The sequence below is a fragment of the Trichomycterus rosablanca genome, chromosome 25 (genome assembly GCF_030014385.1).
Source record: "Trichomycterus rosablanca isolate fTriRos1 chromosome 25, fTriRos1.hap1, whole genome shotgun sequence".
Classification (NCBI taxonomy): domain Eukaryota; kingdom Metazoa; phylum Chordata; class Actinopteri; order Siluriformes; family Trichomycteridae; genus Trichomycterus; species Trichomycterus rosablanca.
The window spans coordinates 9,392,420-9,420,172 of NC_086012.1; the positions used below are offsets into that span (position 1 = coordinate 9,392,420).

The following is a 27,753-nucleotide window of genomic DNA, read 5'->3' on the forward strand; positions in this document are numbered from 1 at the left end:
CATTACCCCTGGACTGCTCATTCAGGGTCTAGTCTTAGAAAGTTGTTAAGTTGTTCAAGACATCTGTTGCCCTGGGCGCCAACAATTAATTGACCCAGAACGAAGTAAACCAAACAATCACACAATCCCAGTAAGTCCACTCATCCACAGCCAGGACTTTCACCACCACAGCCCACAAAGTCTAATACAGCAAGACCTTTACTGCCAGAGTAGAAGGATCCTCTCACCTCTGTTCCTTTCTTGGGGCCTCTCTTTAAAAATATACTTGCAATCAGCTAATACTAATCCAACTTGATGGGTTTGGCTGCCCAGCATTAAGAAGAAGCCAACCTGAACTCTGACCCTGAGCCTAATATTCTCAGAGTTTCACTTCCTTCATTTGCAGTCTCATAATCACACTTTATTCACTGTAGTTAAAGGTGTGGCCTGCACTCATAAACTGATTATTGTGCCAGCCATGGCATACGATTAGCACTATATTTATACTGTCTGTCTATACTGTTCTCCAAGGGTATAGGGTAGGCAAATATAAAGGTTGACTCATTTGACCATTTTGTCACATTTGTCACCTTTTTTACTTCGTTAATCTCTCTTTCTTCTTTTCCCAGTTGGTCCGATCCTGGTAGTGGAGCCCAAGCCAGTAACAGTGGATGTGGACTCTGATGTCACATTAAACTGTAAATGGGCAGGAAATCCCCCTCTTACACTTACTTGGACAAAGAAGGGATCCAGTATGGTACGATTGTACACAATTTGTCTTAAACACAATGTATCCTAAACGTAACAGTTATGACAATTAATAACAGCTATGTAAGGTTAATAGAGTACTAAAATGTTAAGTGTTTATTAAAGCATATACTGTACTTAGCTTTGTTCTTTGTGCCTATAATAATATGCAGTTGTTCTTTAAACGATTTAAGATTCTTAATAAAGATTATAACTCAAATTAACCAATGAAAAAAGAGAACTGTCAAAACAGCTCTGACCCGCTGAGACTCAGACTCCACAAGACATCATCAGAAGTTCTGTGGTATCTGATAACAGGACGTTACCAGCATGTCCATCAGTTTGTGTATGTTGCGAGGTGGATTGTCCTACAGTTTATCCTGCCGGCATCTCTTCTCCTTTTGTCCATTAGATTCTTCCCATTTCTCTGATGTTCAGTTTCGATGCCTGTGTGCCTATTGTAGGTCTTTTCAATGATGAAAAGGAAACCAAGAACAAGCCAGTGATGGTGACTGGCACAGCCCACGCTCAGCATGTGTTCAAACATAGGGCTTGCTCCTGCTCATCTGGCTCATATGTGCCTCCATGCCCTCTCTGCCCCCCATGCCAGCCCCTAAGCTGGTATCTTACTTCGGAATTCCAAATACTCTAAATCTTCTTTAGCCACAAAGAAGACAATCCCACCTTTTCAGCCTCACTAGCCTAAACAAGGACACACCATCTTATGAAGCAAAATGCAATGACCTAAAGAACTAAACTAGAATAAGCCAGGGATGGCAACTGGCACAGCCCACACTCAGCATGGGTTTAAATGTGTGGCTGGCTCATGGTCCTCTGGCTTATATGCGCCTTCGGCCCCTATTTACAGCACAAAGACATGATTCTATAACCATGCCCCAAACCCTGATCTTCATGGCAGCTGAACCTGGTACAGTGTCCTACAGTATTAAAACAATTTTCACTCATATCTAATTATTTTTAAAATAAGTTTTAAGTTAACCACTTGTGGGATGTTTAGCCTTTCAGTCAAGTTACAAACCAGATACTTATCCTCCCACCTAATTTTCTGGAAATATGCAAGTACGCTCTTGATACTCCCTTCTTACTTCTGCCTAGTCACACTTCCCAAATCTCCTTTTGCCACAAAGTCTCACATGCCAGTCTCGCCTCTTTAACCTTACTAGCCTAAACAAGGACACAACATCTTACAAAGAAAGACGCAGTTATCAAAAGAACTAAACTAGAATAAGCCGGGGGATGGCAACTGGCACAGCCCACGCTCAGCATGGGTTTAAACATGTGGATTGCTCCTGCTCCTCTGGCTCATATGCGCTACCGTGCCCCCCCATCGGCCCCTCTTGTATGGCAGAAAGACATGATTCTATAACCGTGCCCCAAACCTTAATCTTCATGGCCGCTGAAGTTACGGTGTCCTACAGTAGTGATACAATTATAACTCATATCTAATTATTTACAAGTTCAACAGCTGGAACAGTAGGGGTGTTCTGCTGTTCCAATTAAATTCTTTTTTTGGTGTATTGTAATAGGTAGCATGTAGTAAGTGATACATCCTACCAGGTAGCTACTACCACCTTGTTTTAATTAGCCGACCAAGGCATTCATTTTTTAGATGTTACCTTACCCTGTAAAATTTAAGAGGCAGATTGTCCAGATGTCCACATCTACTGTACATTTTTACACACCCAGTATATCTATTTTTAGTCCTGTGTTAGCTCTATAAACAATTTGTGGGAAAACAGAAACATATATTTGAAATATATTAAATTAAGAATGTTTACATGCTTTGTAAGCTTGACTGTAGCAAATAATAAATCATGCATCATATATTGTAATGAACAAATCACACTTTACAATTTAAATCGATTAAATCCATTAAAGAATTTAAATCCAATTTAAATTATTACATATCTACTGAATATCACACAGTCTCTCTTCACCAGAATGGAAAACACTCTACCAACCACCTTTAGCCAACAGGGGGTTTGCAGTGGAGAATCCTACATGGAGCTTTGGCTGCCAATGCCTTTATATCAGTTTTGAATCCAGAAGTCAGTCAAGAATGTCCTTTCTATTGTCAAAGGGAAACTATTTTTCATACTTTTATGCACTGTGATAGATTAAACCCACTGTTCTTGGATTTACCATGCTTATTCAATTGTTTTAATGAAGATTTCACAATGGAGACTTTTATTCTAGGTGTTAAATATGTTCGGCGTAAACAAAATGCATGCAAATGACTGAATTTATTTTGAGTCAAGCCAAAATGCATGCATACCAGCAGAAAAAGTAAGATTGATTAACAACCTGGGCATTATGCAGTAGTTTTAGTAGTTTTATTTTATGCACTGGTTAAATCTAAAGTATTAATAGATTATTAGTTTTATACACTGATGCGAGATATTTGAAATTTTGAAAACATATGTTGATGTAGAAGAGCATTATGCACTTGAAATGAAATCAAATTGCACTTTATTTTTTAATGTTACTATTGCATTTGTTACCTGTACAAATATTGGTTTTTTTTGTATAATTGCCAGTTGTAATAAAGTGTAATTATTAAAATCTCTCTCTCTCTCTCGCTCTCTCTCTCTCTCTCTCTCTCTCTCTCTCAGGTTCTCAGTAATAATAATCAGTTGTATTTGAAGTCAGTTAGTCAGGCTGACGCGGGACAGTATGTATGTAAAGCCATTGTGCCCAGGATTGGGGTTGGAGAGACAGAGGTCACACTCACAGTCAATGGTAAGTACAACACACACACACACACACACACACAAAGTCAAATGCAGCTCTTCCATCTGGTAACTGATGCAATTACGACCTCTGCGGGCTGATATATGGCGCCTGCACAGAGTTGAGGGATAATGCGTTGATCAGGGTGTGGCTGTCCGTACACAAAGCTGATCCGCATATGACATCGCCTCGTGCAGGTGAAAAGATGCAGTCGGCTACTGCACACGTGTCAGAGGGGTTGCTCTCCTCAATCAGAAGGGTACGAAACCCCCTGGACAGATTGCCAGTTCATCACAAGGAAAACACACACACTCAGGGCAACTTCAGGAGCTCCAGGTAACCTGTCTGTGAGAAGAAACCAGAGCACCCAGTGGAAACCCACACAGACACGGGGAGAACGTGCAAACTTCACCGCTGCACCTGGGAATCAAACCCAGTATCCTCTCGCTGTGAGTCGACAGTGCTACCCAACATGCCACCATGCCATCCTTGGTCATCCATTGATATTAATATTTGTATTTATTACATGTCGGCACTTGGGTAGTGAAGTAAATTATCTTGGGTTCAAATCCCCAGTGGTGACATTGACTTGTCAGGTGTCTACATACAGACATGATTGGCTATGTCTGAGGCACGGGATGATCGTGGCTCTGCAATGGATTGGCACTCTGTCCAGGGTGTTACAGCATTGCACCCAGTGATTCCGGGAAACCAAAACCATCACAACCCTGCTAAGAATGAAGCAGTTGTAAAAACATAAATGTATAATTATTTACTTGATACTAAAAGTGTTGTTTTTGTCTTAATTGGTCAACAGGCCCGCCAATCATTTCAAGCGAACCAGTCCAGTATGCCATACGAGGTGAGAGGGGAGAGATCAAGTGCTTCATTGCCAGCACTCCTCCTCCTGACAAAATTGTGAGTGAATATTTTGTTGAAATTTGTAATTGTAATTGTGTTATGTGCAGAGGTTTGTGCACCCTTCCAGTTGTTAATTTGGTAAGCCACATGTAACTTCTGCAGGTTAAGATTTGTCAATGGGAAATGTCAGGTCATGACAATTCCAAAGATAATACAATAGTTGACTCCTCAGATACTTAATAATGCTTGTGCTAATGCTTAATAGCAGTGAGCTTTCCTAAAATGAAGTCTGAACGTCTATGAAAAGCTAAAAAAGATATTACACCAAAAGTATGTTTGATAAAAAGAAGTAGATGCTTGAAGCTCTGGCTTTTTTCTTGATTTATATTCTCCTGGACATTTCTTTCTGAGCTTGGGCCCAGTGTCGACTCAGGACTAACTTTTATGCAATGCAATGCTTTATTCAATTAAAAAAAACAATGCCAGTTTAATCATTTGATGAGGGGATATGCAATTACGACCTCTGTTGGCTGATTGTTTGCTCCTGCACGAGACGAGGGATAATGGGGATTAGTGTGTGACTCTCTGTATGTGAACCCTATATGAACCCACCGCGTGTAGAAGAAAAGAAGCAGCCAGCTTCTGCACCCATGTTGGAGGGGGCGTGTGTTAGTCACAGCTCTCCTTGGTCAGAGTGGAGGTCAGCAGCAGTAGAGAGTAAGCAAAATATAAACTAGTAATTGAATACGACTAGATTGGGATTAAAAAATAAGCAAAACACAAGTGGTGGCTAAAACAGCACACACCAGGGGTGTCAAACTAATTTTTACAGAGGGCCACATCAGCATTGTGGTGGTCCTCAAAGGGCCGATTGTAACGTATCCTGCTGTGATTGCAGTCTGCCATTTAAGTCTTGGACAATCCGTTGTTTGTTATTTTTTTGTGGCTAAATTCTGTGTTTGGTGTCAAAATGTCATTTATTCAGTATATTTATAATGTATATCTACATTTATATTGTACTCCTTTACCACAGACATGGCCTCATAACACAAGAGACGTACCGGTTTTTCTTCTTGAAGCACAAACCTGTATTCACTTTCCCATCTTTCATTAAATTACCTCCTTCTGCTTCTCTTCTTTGGGATTATTTGTAAATATTTCTCAACATCACCTTGTGGCAGGATGCGGTAACTTTGCAGGTCACAAAATCGGCATGCATTTTGAGAGATGCAGTTTATGTACGATTTTACCATGTATTTTAAGACAATTGTTCTGCCCTCGCTAAGAGTTTTTCCCCCTTTCTCAGTTAGACAGACGACTTCCTCCAAAATACAGTTACGTTGGTTGTGATACACTGTGTGCATCAGAATGGATTAAAACTACAAAATACAAACAATAAAAACAATAAAAAAACTTAATACAGTACACACACATAGCTGTAGTTAAGTGTTACATCTAGTACAATATTAAATGTAACCAAATGTAAAATAGCAAATAGTTTTGTGTAAAAATACTAATTGCTATAGTAACGGTAACAACTGTATTTAATTACGGAATTACAGTAAATTTGTAACTGAAACGTTGTAACATACTCGCTCCCATTTAACATTCCAATTTATTACGAAGGTGTTCAGTACGGTTGAGGGCAGGGCTCTGAACTCAATAAATAGAAGCTGTGTCCACATAGTTTTGGCCATACAATGAGTAAATGTACAAAGGGAAAAAAATAGACAGATTAAGAAAGCAGAACAAAAAGAAACGGGAGAGACAGAGTTAAGCACCAAGTCCTGTAGCCTTCTGTGTGTATCATTGAAAGCAGACAGCGGGACATGACAGACAAGCTAGTGCTTTTAACAATCTCAGCACTTTAGTCCACTGTCCCTCATTCTCCTTCTCTCTATCCCTCTATCTGCTCCGTTTGTCTCTCTTTTTGTCCTTCCTGTCTCCAAAAAGGTTGTTACATGATGTGTTTTTTCTGATTTGCGCCTGAAAGCATTCCAAAACTAGACATCAGAGAGACTCAGGTCTTTATTTTTCTGTACAGTGGCAGGTTCTTAGCTATCCATCAAATCAAAGGACGGGCAGTAAACACAGTAGGGACATTTTTTTATCTTCGGTACCTATACCAACTCTATGTAGCGTAACTTCTTGATATTTACATAGAAGTCCTGTCATTTATACTGTAATTTCACTTTTTTTTTTTTTTTTTTTTTTTTTCTCTATTTTTCCCACTTTTTTCCCACTTTTTTCCCCCCAATTTTCTCCCCTAATCTAGTCCAATTACCCTGATTGCGTCCTCTATACTGATTCGACCCTTCACCGCTGACTGAGGACGCCTCTCAACTGACACACGCCCCCTCCGGCACGTACAGTCAGTACAGACTGCATTTTTCACCTGCATGAGTCGAATTCATACACTGACGGGCACTGTGTACAGAGTGCCACACCCCCATCAGCATTATTCCTCAGCCCTGTGCAGGCGCCATCAGTCAGCCAGCATTTACTTTCATGTTTTGTCTTTTCCACTTTGTTTCATTTGTTAATATACCTCCATTCCTGCATTTCAGGCCTTCAACACATTTCAAAATAAGCTGGGACAGGGGCAATTTAGGGCTAGTAACAAGGTGAAAAAACTAAATAATAATGTGATTCCAAACAGTTGCTGTCAACAGGTGATTGTAATCATGGTTTGGTACAAAAGCAGCATCCAGGAAAGGCTGAGTCTTTGATGAGCAAAGATGATCAGAGGATCTCCAGTTTGTCAACAAATGTGTGAGAAAATTATTGAAATGTTTAAAAACAATGAACCTCAAAGAAAGATTGGAAGGAATTTGCATATTTCTCCCTTTACAGTGCATAATATCATTAAACAATTCAAGAAATTGGGAGGAATTTCAGTGCATAAAGGCCAAATGCGCAAGCTTAAGCTGAACGCCCGTGATCTTTGATCTCTCAGACGGCACTGCATCAAGAACCTCCACTCAACAATAGCTGATATAACCACTTGGGTGAGGGATTACTTTGGCAAACCTTTGTCAAGCACTACAATACAGAGTTACATGAACAAATACCACTTAAAACTTAACTGTGCAAAAAAGAAGCCTTATGTTAACCATGTCCAGAAGTGGCGTCGACTTCTCTGGGCTCTGAGGCATCTAGGATGGACCATCATACAGTGGAAATGTGTATTGTGGTCAGATGAATCAGCTTTCCAGGTCTTTTTTGGAAAAAATGGATGCCGTGTGCTCCGGACCAAAGACGAAAAGGACCATCCAGACTGTCATCAGCAACAAGACCAAAAGTCAGGGTCTGTCATGGTATGGGGCTGTGTCAGTGCTCTTGGAAAGGCAATTTACACTTCTGTGATGCAGCATTAATGCAGAAAAGTACATTGAGACCTTAGAGCAACATTTGCTGCCTTCAAGATGTCATCTTTTCCAGGGACGTCCAATGCATTTGCAAAACCACAAGCTGCACACATTACAAAGGCATGGCAGTGTAAGAAGAGGGTACGGGTACTGGACTGGCCTGCCTGCAGTCCTGACCTGTCCCCAATAAAGAATGTGTGGAAAATTTTGAAACGAAAAATGTGACAACGACGACCCCGTACTGTTGCACATCTTAAGACGTGTTTGCAGGAGGAATGAGACAAAATAAAACCTAAAACATCAAATCACATTTTTTAAGTGTGGTGAAAAGGAAGTGGTAAATACTTTACTGTCCCAACTTTTTTGGAATGTGTTGCAGTGAAATGCAGGAATGGATGTTTATTAATAAATGAAATGAAGTTGAGCAGATGAAACATGAAATATCTCAGGTTCATCCTGTCTGCAATCAAATAAAAGTCAAAGTAAATGTAAGAAACTCTGTGTTTTTTTATTATTTGCATTTTCTATGCTGTCCCAACTTTCTGATTTTGTTGTACATGCTGCGTCCACTGCATATTTCACTGTGACCTTCAGTTTACGAACTCAATAAACCAGTGAGAGTGATTTAATGCTGTGCCGCTGGATTGTGTCTGAGTGCCAGTACCGCTGCAGATACAGACTGATACAGTACCAGTGCAACCCTAAGTCACTTTTATATTGTGCAAAACCAAACAGTACAATCCCATGCAATATAGTATCCATACACATCTAAATACAGAACTACACTGATCAGCCATAACATTAAAACCATTTCCTTGTTTCTATACTCACTGTCCATTTTATCAGCTCCACTTACCATATAGAAGCACTTTGTAGTTCTACAATTACTGCTATTGCTGTAGTCCATCTGTTCCCCCACATACTTTTTTAACCTGCTTTTACCCTGTTCTTCAATGGTCAGGACCACCACAGAGCAGGTATTATTTAGGTGGTGGATCATTCTCAGCAATGCAGTGACAATGACATGGTGGTGGTGTGTTAGTGTGTGTTGTGCTGGTATGAGTGGATCAGACACAGCAGCGCTGCTGGAGTTTTTAAATACTGTGTGCACTCACTGTCCACTCTATTAGACACTCCTACCTAGTTGGTCCACCTTGTAGATGTAAAGTCAGAGACAATTGCTTATCTATTGCTGCTGTTTAAGTTTGGCATCTTCTAGACCAGACCTGGGCATTGTACGGCCCGCGGGCCACATCCGGCCCGCGAGACATCCCTAACCGGCCCGCATGAGGTTCGAGGCAATTAAAAATCAGACGTAAATAAATGTACATCAAACATGCATTACAACAGGATTGTTTTTGATGGGAGCGTTACGTCTTTAAATATCCGTAAGTTTTGATTTACGTGTGTGCGAGTGTATCTGGCTTCACCGTGATGCGAACAGAACTGAGTGTGACTGACGGTGGAGTTTTTAACAAGACATGAACTTTTGAAGTATTTATTTACTGAAGTCAGGTTTAAAGCTGTTTAACGATCACAATTTAGGCTTTAAATCGCGGTACTAAACAGAGAAATACAAGAACATGAACGATGCAGAGCGTCACACCTGAAGCTTCACTAACTAAACTGCAAAAGCAACAAATACTTTTTATAAGATTTAACACATCCAGATCTGAAGCAGTCAGCACCAGCTTTGTGATTTCCAACATCCAACAATAACAAAGGACTGAAAAACAAATGTGGTAATTAGACTCAAAACAAAATAGTTTAAAAACCTGCACATTTGTTCACATTTGGGTTTTTTTTGTTTAAAAAGTAAAATAATGTTGATGTTTTTTCTCTGCCTACTTCTAATTTTCTGATTGTAACATCTAAACATTAACAGCTTATTAGAACTGTACAATTTACTGCTTCTCATAAAGAGTGGGCAGTTGTAGTCTAGTGCTTAAGGTACTGGACTAGTAAATACAAGGTCGCTGGTTCAAGCCCCTCCACTGCCAGGTTGCTGCTTTTCGGCCCTTGAGCAAGGCCCTTAACCCTCAATTGCTCAGACTGTATAGTGTAACTGTAATTTAAGTCGCTTTGGATAAAGACGTCAACGCTAAATGCTGAAAATGTAATGTAAATGTAAATAAAGAGATAAAATTAATATTGAGCAGAATTAAGTTCACCTTATTGGTCCGGCCCTCCACAACAGTAACAGTTTCTTATGTGGCCCCTTGGAAAATTTAATTGCCCACCCCTGTTCTAGACCTTCATCAGTGGTCACAGTGCCCACGGGGCGCTGTTGGCTGGATAATTTTGGTTGGTGGACTATTCTCAGTCCAGCAGTGACAGTGAGGTGTTTAAAAACTCCATCAGTGCTGCTGTGTCTTATCCACTCGTAACGCACAACACTCACTAACACACCACCACCATGTCAGTGTCACTGCAGTGCTGAGAATGATCCACCACCCAAATAGTATCTACACTGTGGTGGTCCTGTGGGGGGTCCTGACCATTGAAGAACAGCATGAAAGGGGGCTAACAAAGCAAGGGTAAAGGCCAAGGGCACAAGCTTAAGCTGAACGCCCGTGATCTTTGATCCCTTAGACGGCACTGCATCAAGAACCGCCACTCAACAATAGCTGATATAACCACATGGGCAAGGGATTACTTTGTCAAGCACTACAATACATAGTTACATGCACAAATGCCACTTAAAACTTTACTGTGCAAAAAAGCAGCCTTATGTTAACCATGTCCAGAAGCGACATCAACTTCTTTGGGCTCGGAGGCACCTAGGATGGACCATCACACAGTGGAAACATGTATTGTGGTTAGATGAATCAGCATTCCAGGTCTTTTTTGGAAAAAATGGACGCCGTGTGCTCTGGACCAAAGACGAGAAGGACCACCCAGACTGTTATCAGCAACAAGTCCAAAAGCCAGGGTCTGTCATGGTATGGGGCTGTGTCAGTGCCCTTGGCAAAGGTCATTTACACTTCTGTGATGGCAGCATTAATGCAGAAAAGTACATTGAGATCTTAGAGCAACGTATGCTGCCTTCAAGACCTCATCTTTTCCAGGGACGTCCATGCATTTTTCAACAAGACAATGTAAAACTACATGCTGCACACATTACAAAGGCATGGAAGAAGAGGGTACGGGTACTGGACTGGCCTGGCTGCAGTCCTGACCTGTCCCCAATAGAGAATGTGTGGAGAATTTTGAAAGGAAAAATGTGACGACAGTGTTTGCAGGAAGAATGAGACAAAATAAAAGCTGAAACACTAAATCACTTGGTCTCCTCGGTGCCAAAACGTCTTTGAAGTGTGGTGAAAAGGAATGGCAACATTACAAAGAGGCAAATGCTTTTCTGTCCCAACTTTTTTTGGAATGTGTTGCAGACCTGAAATGCAGGAATAAAAAGTTATTAATACAAAAAAACTACAAAGAACTCTTCATTTATCAATCAATTTTTTTTTCTCACCACTTCTGAATAGGAATGAGTTCAAACTAATTCTTCCTTTCTGTCTGTCTGCCTCTTTCTTCCTCTCTCTCTCTGACTCATCATTTGCATTTACCCTCTTTAACTCTTCTCATCTGTGAAATTGCTCTCTGGATAATGAGACATGACATGACATTACAGCTTTTAATGCACACAGGACTGATGAAATATAAAATATGGAATAACCGAGTGAAGGAGAAAAAGAGAGTAGAGGTGGATATAACCTTTTGTTCCTCGTTCATTCTGCTCCATTCTCCATCCCACCTCCTTCCAGCTAAAAAGGGACATTAGCCTTGACAGAGTGAGGTTTGCATATTTGATGATTGCATTTTTTTATATTGAATGGGCCGAAAAATCACTCTAGTCTTTAGTATTTTGGAAAAAAGGGCTGTGTGTGTACATCGACTAAGCATAACATTATGACTACTGACAGGTAAAGTGAATAACACTAATTAGTGGGTGGGATATATCAGGCATCAAGTGAACATTTTATTCTCAAAGTTGATGTGTTAGAAGCAGGACAAATGGGCGAGCGTAAGGATTTGAGCGAGTTTGACAAGGGCCAAATTGTGATGGCTAGACAACTGGGTCAGAGCATCTTCAAAACTGCTGCTCTTGTGGGGTGTTCCCGTCTGAAGTGGTCAGTATCTATCAAAAGTGGTCCAAGGAAGGAACAGTGGTAAACCGATGACAGGGTCATGGGCGGCCAAGGCTCATTGATGCACTTGGTGAGCAAGGGCAGGCCTGTGTGGTAAAATACAGTGTATCACAAAAGTGAGTACACCCCTCACATTTCTGCAAATATTTTATTATATCTTTTCATGGGACAACACTATAGAACTAAAACTTGGATATAACTTAGAGTAGTCAGTGTACAACTTGTATAGCAGTGTAGATTTACTGTCTTCTGAAAATAACTCAACACACAGCCATTAATGTCTAAATGGCTGGCAACATAAGTGAGTACACCCCACAGTGAACATGTCCAAATTGTGCCCAAAGTGTCAATATTTTGTGTGACCACCATTATTATCCAGCACTGCCTTAACCCTCCTGGGCATGGAATTCACCAGAGCTGCACAGGTTGCTACTGGAATCCTCTTCCACTCCTCCATGATGACATCACGGAGCTGGTGGATGTTAGACACCTTGAACTCCTCCACCTTCCACTTGAGGATGCGCCACAGGTGCTCAATTGGGTTTAGTCCATCACCTTTACCTTCAGCTTCCTCAGCAAGGCAGTTGTCATCTTGGAGGTTGTGTTTGGGGTCGTTATCCTGTTGGAAAACTGCCATGAGGCCCAGTTTTCGAAGGGAGGGGATCATGCTCTGTTTCAGAATGTCACAGTACATGTTGGAATTCATGTTTCCCTCAATGAACCGCAGCTCCCCAGTGCCAGCAACACTCATGCAGCCCAAGACCATGATGCTACCACCACCATGCTTGACTGTAGGCAAGATACAGTTGTCTTGGTACTTCTCACTAGGGCCACACATGCTGGACACCATCTGAGCCAAACAAGTTTATCTTGGTCTCGTCAGACCACAGGGCATTCCTGTAATCCATGTTCTTGGACTGCTTGTTTTCAGCAAACTGTTTGCTGGCTTTCTTGTGCGTCAGCTTCCTTCTGGGATGACGACCATGCAGACCGAGTTGATGCAGTGTGCGGCGTATGGTCTGAGCACTGACAGGCTGACCTCCCACGTCTTCAACCTCTGCAGCAATGCTGGCAGCACTCATGTGTCTATTTTTTAAAGCCAACCTCTGGATATGACGCCGAACACGTGGACTCAACTTCTTTGGTCAACCCTGGCGAAGCCTGTTCCGAGTGGAACCTGTCCTGGAAAACCGCTGTATGACCTTGGCCACCATGCTGTAGCTCAGTTTCAGGGTGTTAGCAATCTTCTTATAGCCCAGGCCATCTTTGTGGAGAGCAACAATTCTATTTCTCACATCCTCAGAGAGTTCTTTGCCATGAGGTGCCATGTTGAATATCCAGTGGCCAGTATGAGAGAATTGTACCCAAAACACCAAATTTAACAGCCCTGCTCCCCATTTACCTGGGACCTTGACACATGACACCAGGGAGGGACAACGACACATTTGGGCACAATTTGGACATGTTCACTGTGGGGTGTACTCACTTATGTTGCCAGCTATTTAGACATTAATGGCTGTGTGTTGAGTTATTTTCAGAAGACAGTAAATCTACACTGCTATACAAGTTGTACACTGACTACTCTAAGTTATATCCAAGTTTCATGTCTATAGTGTTGTCCCATGAAAAGATATAATGAAATATTTGCAGAAATGTGAGGGGTGTACTCACTTTTGTGATACACTGTATGCTAGCACACCAGAGCTGGGATTTCAAAAACATCGTATCGAATCTCAGCTCTGCCATCTGGATGGGCTGGGCGGCCACATGAACAACAATTGGCTGTTGTTCACAGGGTGGGTAAGCCGGACCAGGGTGCAATAACTGGTGCAATTATGACCTCTGCTGACTGATTGATGGCATTTGCGCAGGGTTGGGAATAATGCTGAACAGGGTGTGGCTCTCCATTCACAAGGCTTGTCCGCATATGAACTCGCCTCGTGCAGGCGAAAAGGTGCAGTCGGTACTGCAAACGTGTTGGAGGGGGTGTGTGACAGTCTCGCTCTCCTCAATCGGGGCGGGGGTCAGCTCCAGTGGAGAGGAAGCATAACACAATTGCAATGCAATTGAAATTGAAGAGAATCTCATAATAAAGTATTAGCTGGATGTGGATTTTATTTTGTTTGGATATAATTGCCATTGCCAGGTATTCAGACCCTGTTAATTGAAATTTGAATGTTGTTTGGTATTTGTAATTGTTTAATGTCATGTCGAATGAATACTGGTGGCATATTAATGGAACAGCACCAGAATTTTGGAGTCACCCCTGCCTAATGGGTAAATGTGTGCCTTCCTTTAATTCATAAGCACTTTAATGCCCAGGGTATGGTCCAACTCTGAACACACCACAACCCTGACAAGAATGAAGCGCTTATGCTTAATGACTTAAATACTGTTTGTCCATTCATTGTGGTCTTGATTATTTTTGTGATGCTCTAGGTGTGGGCGTGGAAGGAGAACGTATGGGAAAAAGACAGAGGCACTCTGTCCGAGAGATACACAGTGGAGCAGAGCAAGCCAGCAGAAGGGGGCGCTGTTCTCTCCACTCTCACCATCAATAATGTGATGGAGACCGATTTTCAATCCACGTACAACTGCACAGCCTGGAACTCCTTTGGACCAGGCACTATGATCATCACGTTGGCAGAGACTGGTAGGAGCACAGTTTGATGCAATAACAGTAAAGATAAATACACTAATTGGTTAAAGGTGTGTAGACACCCCTCCTAATCATGAATGTCAAGTGTTTACATTTACATTTTTAGCATTTAGACCTACAGAACTGTGACAATACACTGTCTAAGCAATTGAGGCTTAAGGGCCTTGTTTAAGGGCCCAACCATGGCAACCTGGCAGTGGTGGAGCTCGAACCAGCAACCTTTTGATTACTAATCCAGTACCTTAACTGCTAGGCTATGTCTGCCCAGGCTAAAGTGTTTTAGCCATACCTACTGCACTAAATCTCAACCCTAATACACACCATTGGGATGAATTGTTATTTCGATTGTAAGCCAGGTCTTTTGTCTAGCATTCATATTTGTCTTTCTTCTATCTCACCAATTGTGGGTGAGGCAGTGGTTGTTTAGTGATTATGGTGCTAGACTAGTGATCAAAAGACTGCTGGTTCAAGCCCCACCACAGCCAAGTTGCTACTTTTGGGCCCTGAAGAAACCCTTAACCCTTGATTATTTGGAGTGGATAAAAGTGTCTGTTAGATGCATTAAATGTAAATGTGATTGAATCCATTATAATGCCCATAGAAACAGATGTCCAAATGGTCAGGTGTCCACATACTATTGGCCATATAGTGTAATAAAATGGTTTTTAACCTGTATGTAATTTAAAACAGTACAAAGTGGGAAATGTTCCACACATTATAGTCGTTATGGTAGACAGCCAGTGTTGTGTTCACCCTTGCTTATTTTAGAAAATTCTTTTTAAAGTAGCGTTAGTGTTTTTGTAGTTGTTATGAAGAAGAAATACGCTAATAGGATCTGTCATTCTCGTTTTCTCTCTCTTTTTCTTAGTTAGTGTAGAAGAAGTAGGATTGGTCTGTGATCATATGGCTATACACTGGTAGATTAAGTAGCTGCCATATCATCTCCGATTTCAGTTTTTTTCAACGTCGTTTTTCACATTTTATTACCAATACCGTTTGCTTTCACACCTTCCATAACCTCCTTTACTTCTTTTTATGATGGTCCATGGCGCTCTTCTCTGTATGCCTTCTTGGGCAATTGGATTTCCCTTTTTTTTCTTGACCGTTGTATCATCGTTTTAGTTACACTTTGTTCTGATTCTGTTCCGTCACTGCACTTGGCTCCAGACTCGGCTTGGTGGTGAGTCACCTTAACAGTGTCCCCTCACCACCCCATTACATGATCAGTGTTAATGCTGCTATTTTAAGCACACTGTATTGGACATTGTGTTTGGATTGAGACACAGCCCTTCAGCTTGCTGACTAAATACAGTGGTAGTTTAATTTCATTCCCTGTGTAAAACAACACTAATTCTTTGATTATATTGTTGACAGTTAGCAAGAAACTATTAATGTCCACCGATCAACCATAACATTAAAACCACCTCCTTGTTTTTACACTCACTGTCCATTTTATCAGCTCCACTTACCATATAGAAGAACTTTGTAGTTCTACAATTACTGAGTGTAGTCCATCTGTTTCTCTGAATGCTTTGTTAGCCCCCTTTCATGCTGTACTTCAATGGTCAGGACTCTCCCAGGACCACCACAGAGTAGGTATTATTTGGGTGGTGGGTCATTCTCAGCACTGCAGTGACACTGACATGGTGGTGGTGTGTTAGTGTGTGTTGTGCTGGTATGAGTGGATCAGACACAGCAGCGCTGATGGAGTTTTTAATCACATCACTGTTCCTTTTGGACTGAGAATAGTCCACCAGCCAAAAATATATCCACCCAAGAGCACCCCGTGGGCAGCATCCTGTGACCACTGATGAAGATCACAAAGATGACGAATTCCAACAGCAGCAATAGATGAACGATCATCTCTGACTTTACATCCACAAGGTGGACCAACTAGGTAGAAGTGTCTAATAGAGTGGACAGTGAGTGGACACAGTATTTAAAAACTCCTGATCCACTCATACCAGCACAACACACACTAACACACCACCACCATGTCATTGTCACTGCAGTGCTGAGAATGATCCACCACCTAAATAATTCTCCTCTGAGGTGGTTCTGGGAGAGTCCTGATCATTGAAGAACAGCATGAAAGGGGGCTAACAAAGCATACAGAGAAACAGATGGACTACAGTCAGTAATTGTAGAACTACAGAGTGCTTTTATATGGTAAGTGCTGATAAAATGGACAGTGAGTGTAGAAACAAGGAGATGGTTTTAATGTTATGGCTGATTGGAGTATATTGTAATGGGTGCATTTAGGCTAGCTTTATTTGTATGGGTAGAGAAAAGAAGGCAACTTTAGTCAATAATAATTAATGACAAGGAACTAGGAAATCCTCAATACATACATTTTGGGGGGTAAAGAATGTGTTCAAAATATCAGTCATAAAAATTACTTTAGCAAAAATACAATAATACACATTTTGTGTGTTATAAATGGTCAATGTGTGATGCTATTAAGTTTCTTTCCTCCATTTTATTTGCCCCTCCCCCAACCTTCAAATGTTTTTTTGAAACTCCACACAGGCTTCTTTGTTTTGTTTCAGATATTGTCCCTGTGGGAATAATAGCTGGTGGATCAGTTGGATCCTCTATTTTGCTGCTTCTTTTACTGCTTGCCCTGGGCTTCTACCTCTACCGCCAACGAAAAGCTAGTAAGTACAGTGTGTGTGTGTATGTGTTTAAGTGTGTGTTGAATGAGCCAAAACATTAGGACCACCCACCTAATAGAATCAGCTTTATTCGCCAGGTATGTTTGCACACACAAGGAATTTGTTTCTGGCTGTTGGTAGCTCTCTACAGCAGCGGTCCCCAACCTTTTTTGCACCACTGACCAAGCGGGGATGGGGGGATTTAAAATAGAATAACTATAGAATGGAAAATCAGTGTGAATCCTGAGCTTTTTTCACTGCAACCAGACAATGCTTCCACCTAGTGGTGATTGGGGACAATAACACCCGACGAGTATTGGAAATTTAATTGCTCTTGTAGCGATATGGAATTATTTATTATTTCTGTTCGGCCCGGTAAAAAATTACCCACGGACCGGTACCGGTCCACGGCCCGGTGGTTGGGGACCACTGCTCTACAGTATGCAGACAATACTATATACAGACAAAACAATATGCAGACAATGTACAGATTTTAACGTCCTAGGCAAAAGTTTGCATATGTACAAAAAATTTAAAAATAGCATAAGATAATAATAAAAAATAAACATTTAATTACAGTTTAACAGGCCAGTTATAGTTAATAAGAACTTTAATTGTATTTGGGGGGGGGGGGGGGGGGGGGATCTGGTTGGTGTAAGGCTCTGTAGCTCCTGCCAGAGGGTATGAGGTTAAAACGTTTGTATCCAGGGTGTGAGGAGTGATTATTTTTGCTGCCTGATTTCTGGTTCTTGATTTGTACAAGTTCTAGATGGTGGGCAAAGGAGCACCCATAATCTTCTCTGCTGTTTCCACAACTTTTTGCAGTCTGCATCTGTCCTGTTTCATGGCTGATGATGGATGTTCTCAGGACAGATTCAATGATTGCAGTGTAGAATTGCTTGAACAGCTTCTGTGGCAGACCATAATTCCTTAGTTGCCTCAGAAAGTACATCCTCTGCTGGGCCATTTTAAGAATGGAGTTGGTGTTGGGGTCCCACTTTAGGTCTTTGAATATGCTGTCAAAAGAACTCTAAACCAACAAGACATGTAGGGGCGTCTTGTGGTATCTGCTAAAAAGACATTACCAGCAGGTCCTTCATCCTCTGAGCATTGCGAGGTGAAACATCCTTAAGTGCATCCTGTTGCCATCTACATAAAAGGTTTTGATGCACATTTACTTTGACACCATGGCTTTTATGTCTTCTAACGTCAGTAAATTTTAGCCGTCCAACAACCTCTCGGGGTTCGTGGCTTGTCCCCTCTCAGACCACTGTTGGTGGGTACTCACCACAACTGCCTGTGAGCACCCCTTGTTGTTTTAAAATTATTAAAACTCAGTCACCTAGCCATAGTTATTAGGTGCTTATCAAAGTGATTCAGGTCTTATATCTGCTGCATTTAACAACTACAACTAAATACTAACATCACAACATTTGATATATCCCTGACCACTAAAACCTAAAAAAGAAAGCTGTACATAAATTCTATGCTGTTATGGAATCACCTGGATATTATTTTTATGCTGCTTGTGCATTAAATTCTTAGTTATATTGTGCTTCAGATGTGGCTGGGAGTCTTAAAGTACAGAGATAAGCAACATGTCTGTTGTAAGCAGATAAGAAACAGAATAACAGTTAGCACAGAATGGAGGTTCCAAAGTCCAACATCCAATGTGATTGTGACTAGAGTAGTATAAAGGAAGGCCACAGCTCTGTTTCTTGTTCTTTAGCTATTCCACTCCTGTAAGAACCCACAATCGTGCCACTAAATTCTTCCAATCCAGTCAACTTTAATCTTTGTTTTCTTTTATCATCTCACCTCATTTTTCCACAACAATGCAGAAACACCGCCACAGTCTCTAGGCCCAAACTGTTCTCACTCCAGGCTGTTTGGAACAGTTTTCTGTGGTCAGATGAGTCCACGTTTTGGCTTGTTTTGGGGTTGGGGAATGGAAAGTTTTTTGTGGTGAACATCAAAAGGACAATCTAGCGTGCAAGAGTGTCAAGTCAATGCCGGACCTCGTTCTGCATGCTACAACAGAGTGGGTTTGCAGACAAAAGCCTGCACTTGACTGGCCAGCCTGTCCCCGGCAATGGAAAACACTGATGTAATTGTAAACGTCATGGTTGTAATCCACTTACTCAGAGTGCTTATTTCACCATGATTAATTAGACTTTTTCTCCAATAATGATGTCATCAGTAGCAAATTTGTTTGACTGTGCTTTCTATTAATCTGATTGCCTCTGTTACGTAGTACTAGACTCACGTAATGAGCTTAAATCAATAATCAAAAATAAAATAAATACAATTACACAAGTACACGAGTAAAACAACACATTTTATTTATGTTGGTGGCATTCACGTGAAAACACTTTTGTGCTGACTGTGTCATTGTTTATCGAGTGAAGCACTGTCCGCTGTGTTAATAATAATAATAATAATAATAATAATACATTTAATTTGTAATGCACTTTACATTTGTGTACAAATTTCAAAGTACCATAAGATAAAAGACATCACTACAAATAATTAATAAATAAATAAATAAAATAGCTACAATCACTACATAAATTAAAAATTATTCATAGGTTCTGCTAAAAAGAATGTTACCATGTTTTTTTGTTTTTTTTTCAACTAAATTGAACTGTGACCCGGTTTGCTGCTGACCTTTTTAAAGCTTCACCAATAAGATATTTTACTATACCACATAGTTGGGGTCAACACACAGGGATGGAGGACAAATGTATTTTCAAAGAGCCTTGAACTGGTTAATCCAACGTAAGAGCAGTATTATGATATGTACGTATGATATTGAATGTCAAACATTAATGCCTCGAATTGGTCATCAGGGCTGGTCTGAGCTCTTTAATAAGATTAAAATCGTCCTAAGAACCCACTTTTTTGTGTCTTCATAATCATGACGACCATAGCCTAAGCTTTAAACATAATGCTGTGTTAAAAAAATTAACGCAAAATTGAATGTGAATAAACTGCCAGTTGTCACAGTGTTTCTGTGGAAAGTTGACTGCTTTACTTTGGTGGTAAGGTTTTAGATGAGTAAGATTTACACCGACGAGTGGGTGGTATATGTTAGGCATCAAGTGAACATTTTATCCTCAAAGTTGGTGTGTTAGAAGCAGGAAAAAGTGGTCCATGGAAGGAACAGTGGTAAACCGGCGACAGGGTCATGAACGGCCAAGGCTCATTGATGCACATGGGGCCCGTGTGGTCTGATTTAACAGACGAGCTACTGTAGCTCAAATTGTTGAAAATGTTAATGCTGGTTCTGATAGAAAGGTGTCAGAATACACAGTGCATCACAGTTGCAGGGCTGTTTTGGTAGCAAAAGAGGGACCAACACAATATTAGGAAGGTGGTCATAATGTTATGCCTAATCGGTGTATATTATACAGCAGCAGTTTTCAACCAATTTTTCCTACACCCAGGATGGTAGTAGTCCTGCTAGGAATTTTAGACACATAACTGGTTCTACTGTTGAAATTCATAGATAAGATAATATTCATGGATAATAAAATATTTGTCTATTTAAAAAAAACAACAACATAGGCTATACGTAGATATCACAAAATATCTCCCTTATGCTAATAACCTATTGATTTTCCTGTCCTATTATGTGTGGGAGTTATAAGAGTTGAATATAAAAAGAGTTCTTACTAAAATGCTATGGGACCTTTCTCTGGGCTTACTGAGACCCCCTAGTGGGCCTTGATCCCCTATTGAGAATCTTTGTTCTACAGAGCTGGCTTAAACCAATCCTGGGTGTGTTTGCTCTGTTAAACTGGCTTAACAGTTAAACTTGCTAAACTAGTTATTTAACCAGGTAGATTACTATAAACCAGGGGTGTCAAACTCACGGCCCGCGGGCCAGATCCGGCCCGCCACGTCATTTTATGTGGCCCGCGAGAGGTTTAACGACTGTATGATTGTTGTGATGGTTCGAGTCGTTACAGAGACGCGCTTATAATTTAATGGGACTCCTGCGCCTTTAAGAGACAACCGTGACATCGTAGTCATGGCAATTAACTTTAACCTTCGCTGAGAAGCCATGTGACTTTTACGGCAAAGAGAACGCGAAGTAGCGTAGTCAGTAATGTAAACAATAATAATAAATATAAATAATTATCTTTCAGTATAATACCAAAGCATCGTCTGTAAGTAGTGGCGTTTATATTCTCAGTTGTTAGTAAATGTTTAGTGAGTATATCACAGCGCTTTAGTTACAAATTTACCGTAATTAAATACCGTTGTTACGTTACTATAGCAATTAGTATCTTTACACAAAATTTTAACTCGTTAGCGCTATTTTACGTTTGGTTAAATCTCATATTGTACCAGATGTAACACTTGACTACAGCTGTGTGCTTTTACTGTATTAAGTTCTTTATTGTTTTTATTGTTTGTATTTTTACTTCATTTTGATGCACACAGTGTATCACACAGCTGGGAAGCAAATAAACCGACTGTATTCTGAAGGGAGCTGTCTGTCTGTCTGTCTGTCTGTCTAGCTGAGAAAGGGGGATAAACTATTAGTGAGGGCAGAATGATTGTCTTAAAAATACACTGTAAAGTCCTAAACAAACTGCATCTTTCAAAATGCATGCTGATTTTGTGACCTGCAAAGTGACACAGCCCGCCAGTAGATGATGTTACACATATTTACACATGATCCTAAAATGTACAAGAAGATAAGTAAGAAAATTAAGCATAAGGAGGAAATTTAATGAAAATGAAAACAAGTTTGTGATTCAGGAAGAGAAGTGCGTCTCTTGTGTTATGAGGCTGTGTCTGTGGTAAAGTAGGACAATATAAATGCAGAATTCAGCCTCCAAGAAAAACAACAGACTGCAATCACAGCAGGATACGTTACAATCGGCCCTTTGAGGGCCACCATAATGCTGATGTGGCCCTCAGTGAAAATGAATTTGACACCCCTGCTATAAACTATCCATTGACAGTGTAATGCAAACATTTGGAGGTGGCACGGTGGCTCATAGGGTAGTACTGTCGCCTCACCGCAAGAAGGTCCTGGTTCGATTTCCAGGTGGAGTGGTCTAGGTCCTTTCTGTGTGAAGTTTGCATGTTTTCTCCCTGTGTCTGTGTGTATTTCCTCTGTGTGCTCCGGTTTCCTCCCACAGTCCAAAGACATGCAGTCAGGTCAATTGGAGAAAGTCCTCTGAAGGATGAGTGTGTACAGGGGTTTACCCCGTGATGAACTGGTGACCTATCCAGTGTGTTTTTTTGGCTTTCGCCCAGTAAATCGTACCCACAGCCACCATGAATTGTATAAAGCGGTGGTAAAACAATGAATGAATGAAGGCAAACATTTGGACACGTGGTCATGTTTTGTCAATTTGCTAAGTTAAAGTCTTCGTATAAAGGGGTTTAATGCCCAGGTTCAGTTGCTGAATTTAACATACTGTGGGAAGTAAAATAAAGAATAAAATGTTTCCTGAAAAAGTTGAAAACATGACACCCTGTATACACCGATCAGCCATAACATTAAAACCACCGCCTTGTGTCTACACACAGTGTCTACACAGTGTTATCAGCTCCACTTACCATATAGAAGCACTTTGTAGTTCTACAATTACTGACTGTAGTCCATCTATTTTTCTACATACCTTTTTTATCCTGCTTTCACCTTGTTCTTTAATGGTCAGGACCACCACAGAGCAGGTATCATTCTCAGCACTGCAGTGACACTGACATGATGGTGGTGTGTGTTGTGCTGGTATGATTGGATCAGACACAGCAGCGCTGCTGGAGTTTTTAAATACCGTGTCCACTCACTGTCCACTCTGTTAGGCACGCCTACCTAGTTGGTCCACCTTGTAGATGTAAAGTCAGAGACGATCGCTCATCTATTGCTGCTGTTTGAGTTGGTCATCTTCTAGACCTTCATCAGTAGTCACAGGATGCTGCCCATGGGGCGCTGTTGGCTGAATATTGTTGGTTGGTGGACTAATCTCATCAGGGACAGTGAGGTGTTTAAAAACTCCATCAGCATTGCTGTGTCTTATCCACTCATACCAGCACAACACACACTAACACACCACCACCATGTCAGTGTCACTGCAGTGCTGAGAATGACCCACCACCCAAATAATACCTGCTCTGTTGTGGTCCTGTGGGGGTCCTGACCATTGAAGAACAGCATGAAAGTGGGCTAACAAAGCATTCAGAGAAACAGATGGACTACAGTCAGTAATTGTAGACCTACAAAGTGCTTCTACATGGTAAGTGGAGCTGATAAAATGGACAGTGTGTGTAGAAACAAGGAGGTGGTTTTAATGTTATGGCTGATCGGTGTATGTGTTAAATGTTTTTGCAAAGAAGTGTAAACCTACATTTACTTAAAAATCATTTATCAGTAAAATCAGTATTTAATGACTAGTGATTATTGATTAATGATTAGTATTACCTGTATCCTTCCATACAACTTTAGGTGAGAATGTTGTCTAGACTGTAGACACTTGATTTTAGTCATTATTGCTGTGTTTTATGAGTCCTACGTTTTATTACACGTATTTATTATTTAGGGCAGTGATAGCTCAGTGGTTAAGGTACTGGACTAGTAATCAAAAGGTTGCCGGTTCAAGCCTCACCACCACCAAGTTGCCACTGTTGGGCCCCTGAGCAAGGCCCTTAACCCTCAATTGCTCAAAATCATGTTCAGTCATAATTGTAAGTCGCTTTGGATAAAAGCGTCTGCTAAATGCCGAAAATGAAAATGAAATGAAATTACACTGTAAATCGTTTGAAAATAATGGGACATGTGGCTGCATTAGAATGGCTTAGCAGAGACTTCATAATACTACACTGCTGCAAAGTGCCACAGTTTTAAACTGAACTGGGTAGATAAGCTGCCACCTTGTGTTCACATTCAGGAACATCACTACCAAAAATACTTAGACAGCAACCTTCCTGCTGACTAGCCTGTCCAGCTTCATACCTGCAGTTCAGGTCAAACAATTACGTACACTTGTAAGAGAAATGTATGTTAATTGTATCAGTCTTGGGATTTCCAGGACCCTAACACTGTTCCTGTAATGTGATTAAATGACTAAAACACGTTTGGAAAAAATATATACATTTATTGTGGGTTTTCTAACTTACAACTTGGATTATTTATATCCTGGTATACGAGGCATAACATTATGACCACTGACAGATGAAGTGAATAACACTGATTATCTCTTCATCACAGCACCTGTTAGTGGGTGGGATATATTAGGCAGCAAGTGAACATTTTATCCTCAAAGTTGATGTGTTAGACGCAGGAAAAATGAACAAGCGTAAGGATTTGAGCGAGTTTGACAAGGGCCAAATTGTGATGGCTAGACGACCGAGTCAGAGCATCTCTGAAGTAAACTGCAGCTCTTGTGGGGTGTTCCCGGTCTGCAGAGGTCAGTATCTATCAAAAGTGGTCCAAGGAAGGAACAGTGGTAAACCGGCGACAGGGTCATGGTCACTGATGCACGTGTGGAGCAAAGGCTGGCCAGTGTGGTCCGATCCAACAGACGAGCTACTGTAGCTCAAATTGCTGAAGAAGTTAATGCTGGTTCTGACAGAAAGGTGTCAGAATACACAGTGCATCACAGTTGCAGGGCTAGGAACGTGGTCATAATGTTACGCCTGATTGGTGTATTATTTAGTGGGGTATAACATGAATTCTCTAACTTTTCTATGCCAAGTCCCACCTCACTGATATAGTACGTAATAGTAAAGTAAAGGAAAAAGGATTTGTTTGGTATCTCAGTGGTCAAGGTACTGTACTGTAATCAGTAGGTTGCTGGTTTAAGCCCCACTATCACCAAGTTATCACTGTTAAACCTTTAATTTTTGACATTGCTTTTGTCAAAATAGGCAAAATTTTAAGTTGGTTTGTCTGCTAAATGCAAATTTAAATGTGTCCACTGTCAGTAAAAATAGTCTTTGGAGAATGTCCATGCATCTACTTTGATGAGGTGTGGTCACTACCCATTAACCTTCTGTTTACACCAGTGAGCAATGAAGCAAACTGCAGTGAGTTTTTTCCATGTAAAAGATTGGAGGTGTGATTTGAACCACAATGACAAGCGGCAAACAAGTGCAAGTGTGCTACAAAATTTTAGTAATTATATGTCGATTGGACATGATGCTTTTCAGCAACAAATGGACCAAAAAAATAAGGCCAGTGTCTCGAAAAAAAGAATGATTCAACTCATTAATATATTCAACTCCCTAAATGTATGTAAACTTTTGACTCCAAATGTATTAACACTATTAACTAGCGATCGACTGCTGTTATTCGGTCACATTTGGTATTAACTACCCAGGAGTGATGATTGTAGTTATACAGTATGACCAAAAGTATAGGGACACTTGACCACAAGCCTTGTTGAACATCCTTTTTCATAATCATAAGCATTAATATGGAGTAGACACCCACTTCTTATCTACAAAAGCCTCTATACTTCTGGAAAGGCTTTTCATAAGCGTTTGCTTTTTGGTTGTGCTCATTCAGTCAAAGCTCAGACGAGATCTTGCTCATAGTCTGCATTCTGTTTCATCCCACTGGTGTTCAAAGTGCCTTTTTTGTGTAAAGCTTTGCACATATTTAATGGCAGACAGGCCAGTCTAGCACCTACACTCTTACTACAAAGCCATGCTATTGCTATTACTTTTGGGTTTTGTTAAATTGCTTGCATTGTATTCATTACAACCGTTGGTCACTTTGGGGAAGTGTTAGCTCAGTTGCTAATGCCAAGGTCACACTACACGACTTTCCAAGTTGTCAGGTTGCTGTACAGTTCACACTACACAACTGGATCTCTTGTAATCGGGAGTCTTTTAAGTCACGACTGATCGGCGATAGGGGGTTTCACACTACACCATCCATCACCAACTGTAATCACAGGCAAGCAACTCTGGTCTCCAAACTACATTTTGTCATGAAAACAAGGCAAACGCCGAGTCGCCTCCGAGTCGGCAAATCTAGCGCTGACCAGTCGGTGGGCAAAAATCGTGTAGTGTGAACTAGGCATAAGGTGCTGATAGTTAGCTTAGGTGGTAAAGTACAGTAAGCTGGTTCAAGCCCCAACTTTGGCAAGTTGCCACTGTTGAGCAAAAGTGTATTCAGACTCTGAAAGATTGGTGTTTAGATTGATCACATTGTATACAGTCTATTATAAAAAAACGGTCTGCTAAATGTCATAAATGTAAATTGTTATATGCAGAATGTTCAAGCATTCTTGACAAAGATTGTTCAGATGGTTGTGCAAGTTACCAGTGCCAACTGACACCCTAGCACCATGATAGATGTTCGCTTTTCATTCATGTGAAGGTCGGTCTTTTTTCTCCTGGACCTTGTGAATATGACGTCAATTATTTCCAAAAACAATCTGAAAGGTGGCAGACTTCCAGTTTGATTAGCTAGAACCCACAGAGGTCAGCTGGATTGTTGGATGTTGTTGATAAATGGCTTGTGCTTGCATTGTCTTCACCTACATTTGTAGATGCAAATAATGTTTATTGACCTGGGTTTTCAAAAATTATTCAAAGCATATTGAGCAAAGGTCAGAGGCATTTAATATTGTTTTTTGATTTGTAAAAATCTAGATTTTCTGAACATTGTGGAGAAAGCAAACTCAGACACAAGAGATTCTCTTTAGCTGGATTGAAGTTTAATGAAAGCACAATTGTGGATACCGCAGTAAGAACAACCTAAGTAAATTTACAAAGGTCCTTTATACCCTATTGCCAACCAGAGATGGGGACTCAAATGACTCAGACACGACTGACTTGTGGACAACCAAAGTCAGCAACATTAGTTACGTGTGACAATTTTATATATCCGACATCATTCTATTTGTGTCATTTTCTGCTCTCTAATAATGCTCCGGCCATTATAACCGCAACACACGCAATGGGTAAATGTTACAGCCAGCTTCCGGTGTAGTGATGAAGCGTCGGAAATGGTGGAATACCCTACGTACTGCACTTCACAGTAACATACTGTATGTGAATGGAACGCTCCTACAGAATTGGTGCTAATGATTGTAAGAACCGCTTTCTGAACCAATCAGACCTTCTGATTTTAATTATTAGTAAGAAATGCTGTTATTTGCATTTATTCAGTTTGCGTCACACAGATGATTGTCAATGAAACGCTTGATCGGCTTTCTAACGAGTTCGTGTTTTACTTCACAACCGGGAAAAGTTTGAAGCTTTTTAATTATAAGCACATTTACAAAATAACGGATTATATTCCTAATGGGACACACGGTTATAAATTTAATAGCATCTGGAACAACATAAGCTAAGGTAAGCAGTATTATGGATTTTTTGCTGTGTTTGGGATTTTGGCCGCTGTGCCGTAATTTGCAATGAAAACAAAACGTCAGTTTAAGCGTTTAACTGGTACCTAGGAAAGTAAAGGCACTAAGTAAAATGGCAAAATACAGTCGCTAATCTGTTGTTGTTTTTATCTGAACTTACATAATTATTTGTTTATTTCTACACTACATTTCCGATATACAGGGGTTGGACAAAATAACTGAAACACCTGGTTTTAGACCACAATA

General features: G+C 40.7%; 1 protein-coding gene across 1 annotated transcript in view; it reads left to right on the plus strand.

Moving 5' to 3' along the window:
- The window catches only part of kirrel1b (kirre like nephrin family adhesion molecule 1b), a 166,797-nt gene that overhangs the window by 125,602 nt on the left and 13,442 nt on the right, over nucleotides 1-27,753 (plus strand). The window contains exons 8-12 of the mRNA XM_062987779.1: nucleotides 609-736; nucleotides 3,360-3,486; nucleotides 4,295-4,395; nucleotides 14,294-14,507; nucleotides 17,063-17,170. Of these exons, the coding sequence (XP_062843849.1) occupies nucleotides 609-736; nucleotides 3,360-3,486; nucleotides 4,295-4,395; nucleotides 14,294-14,507; nucleotides 17,063-17,170 (678 nt within the window). The remainder of the gene's footprint in view (nucleotides 1-608; nucleotides 737-3,359; nucleotides 3,487-4,294; nucleotides 4,396-14,293; nucleotides 14,508-17,062; nucleotides 17,171-27,753) is intronic.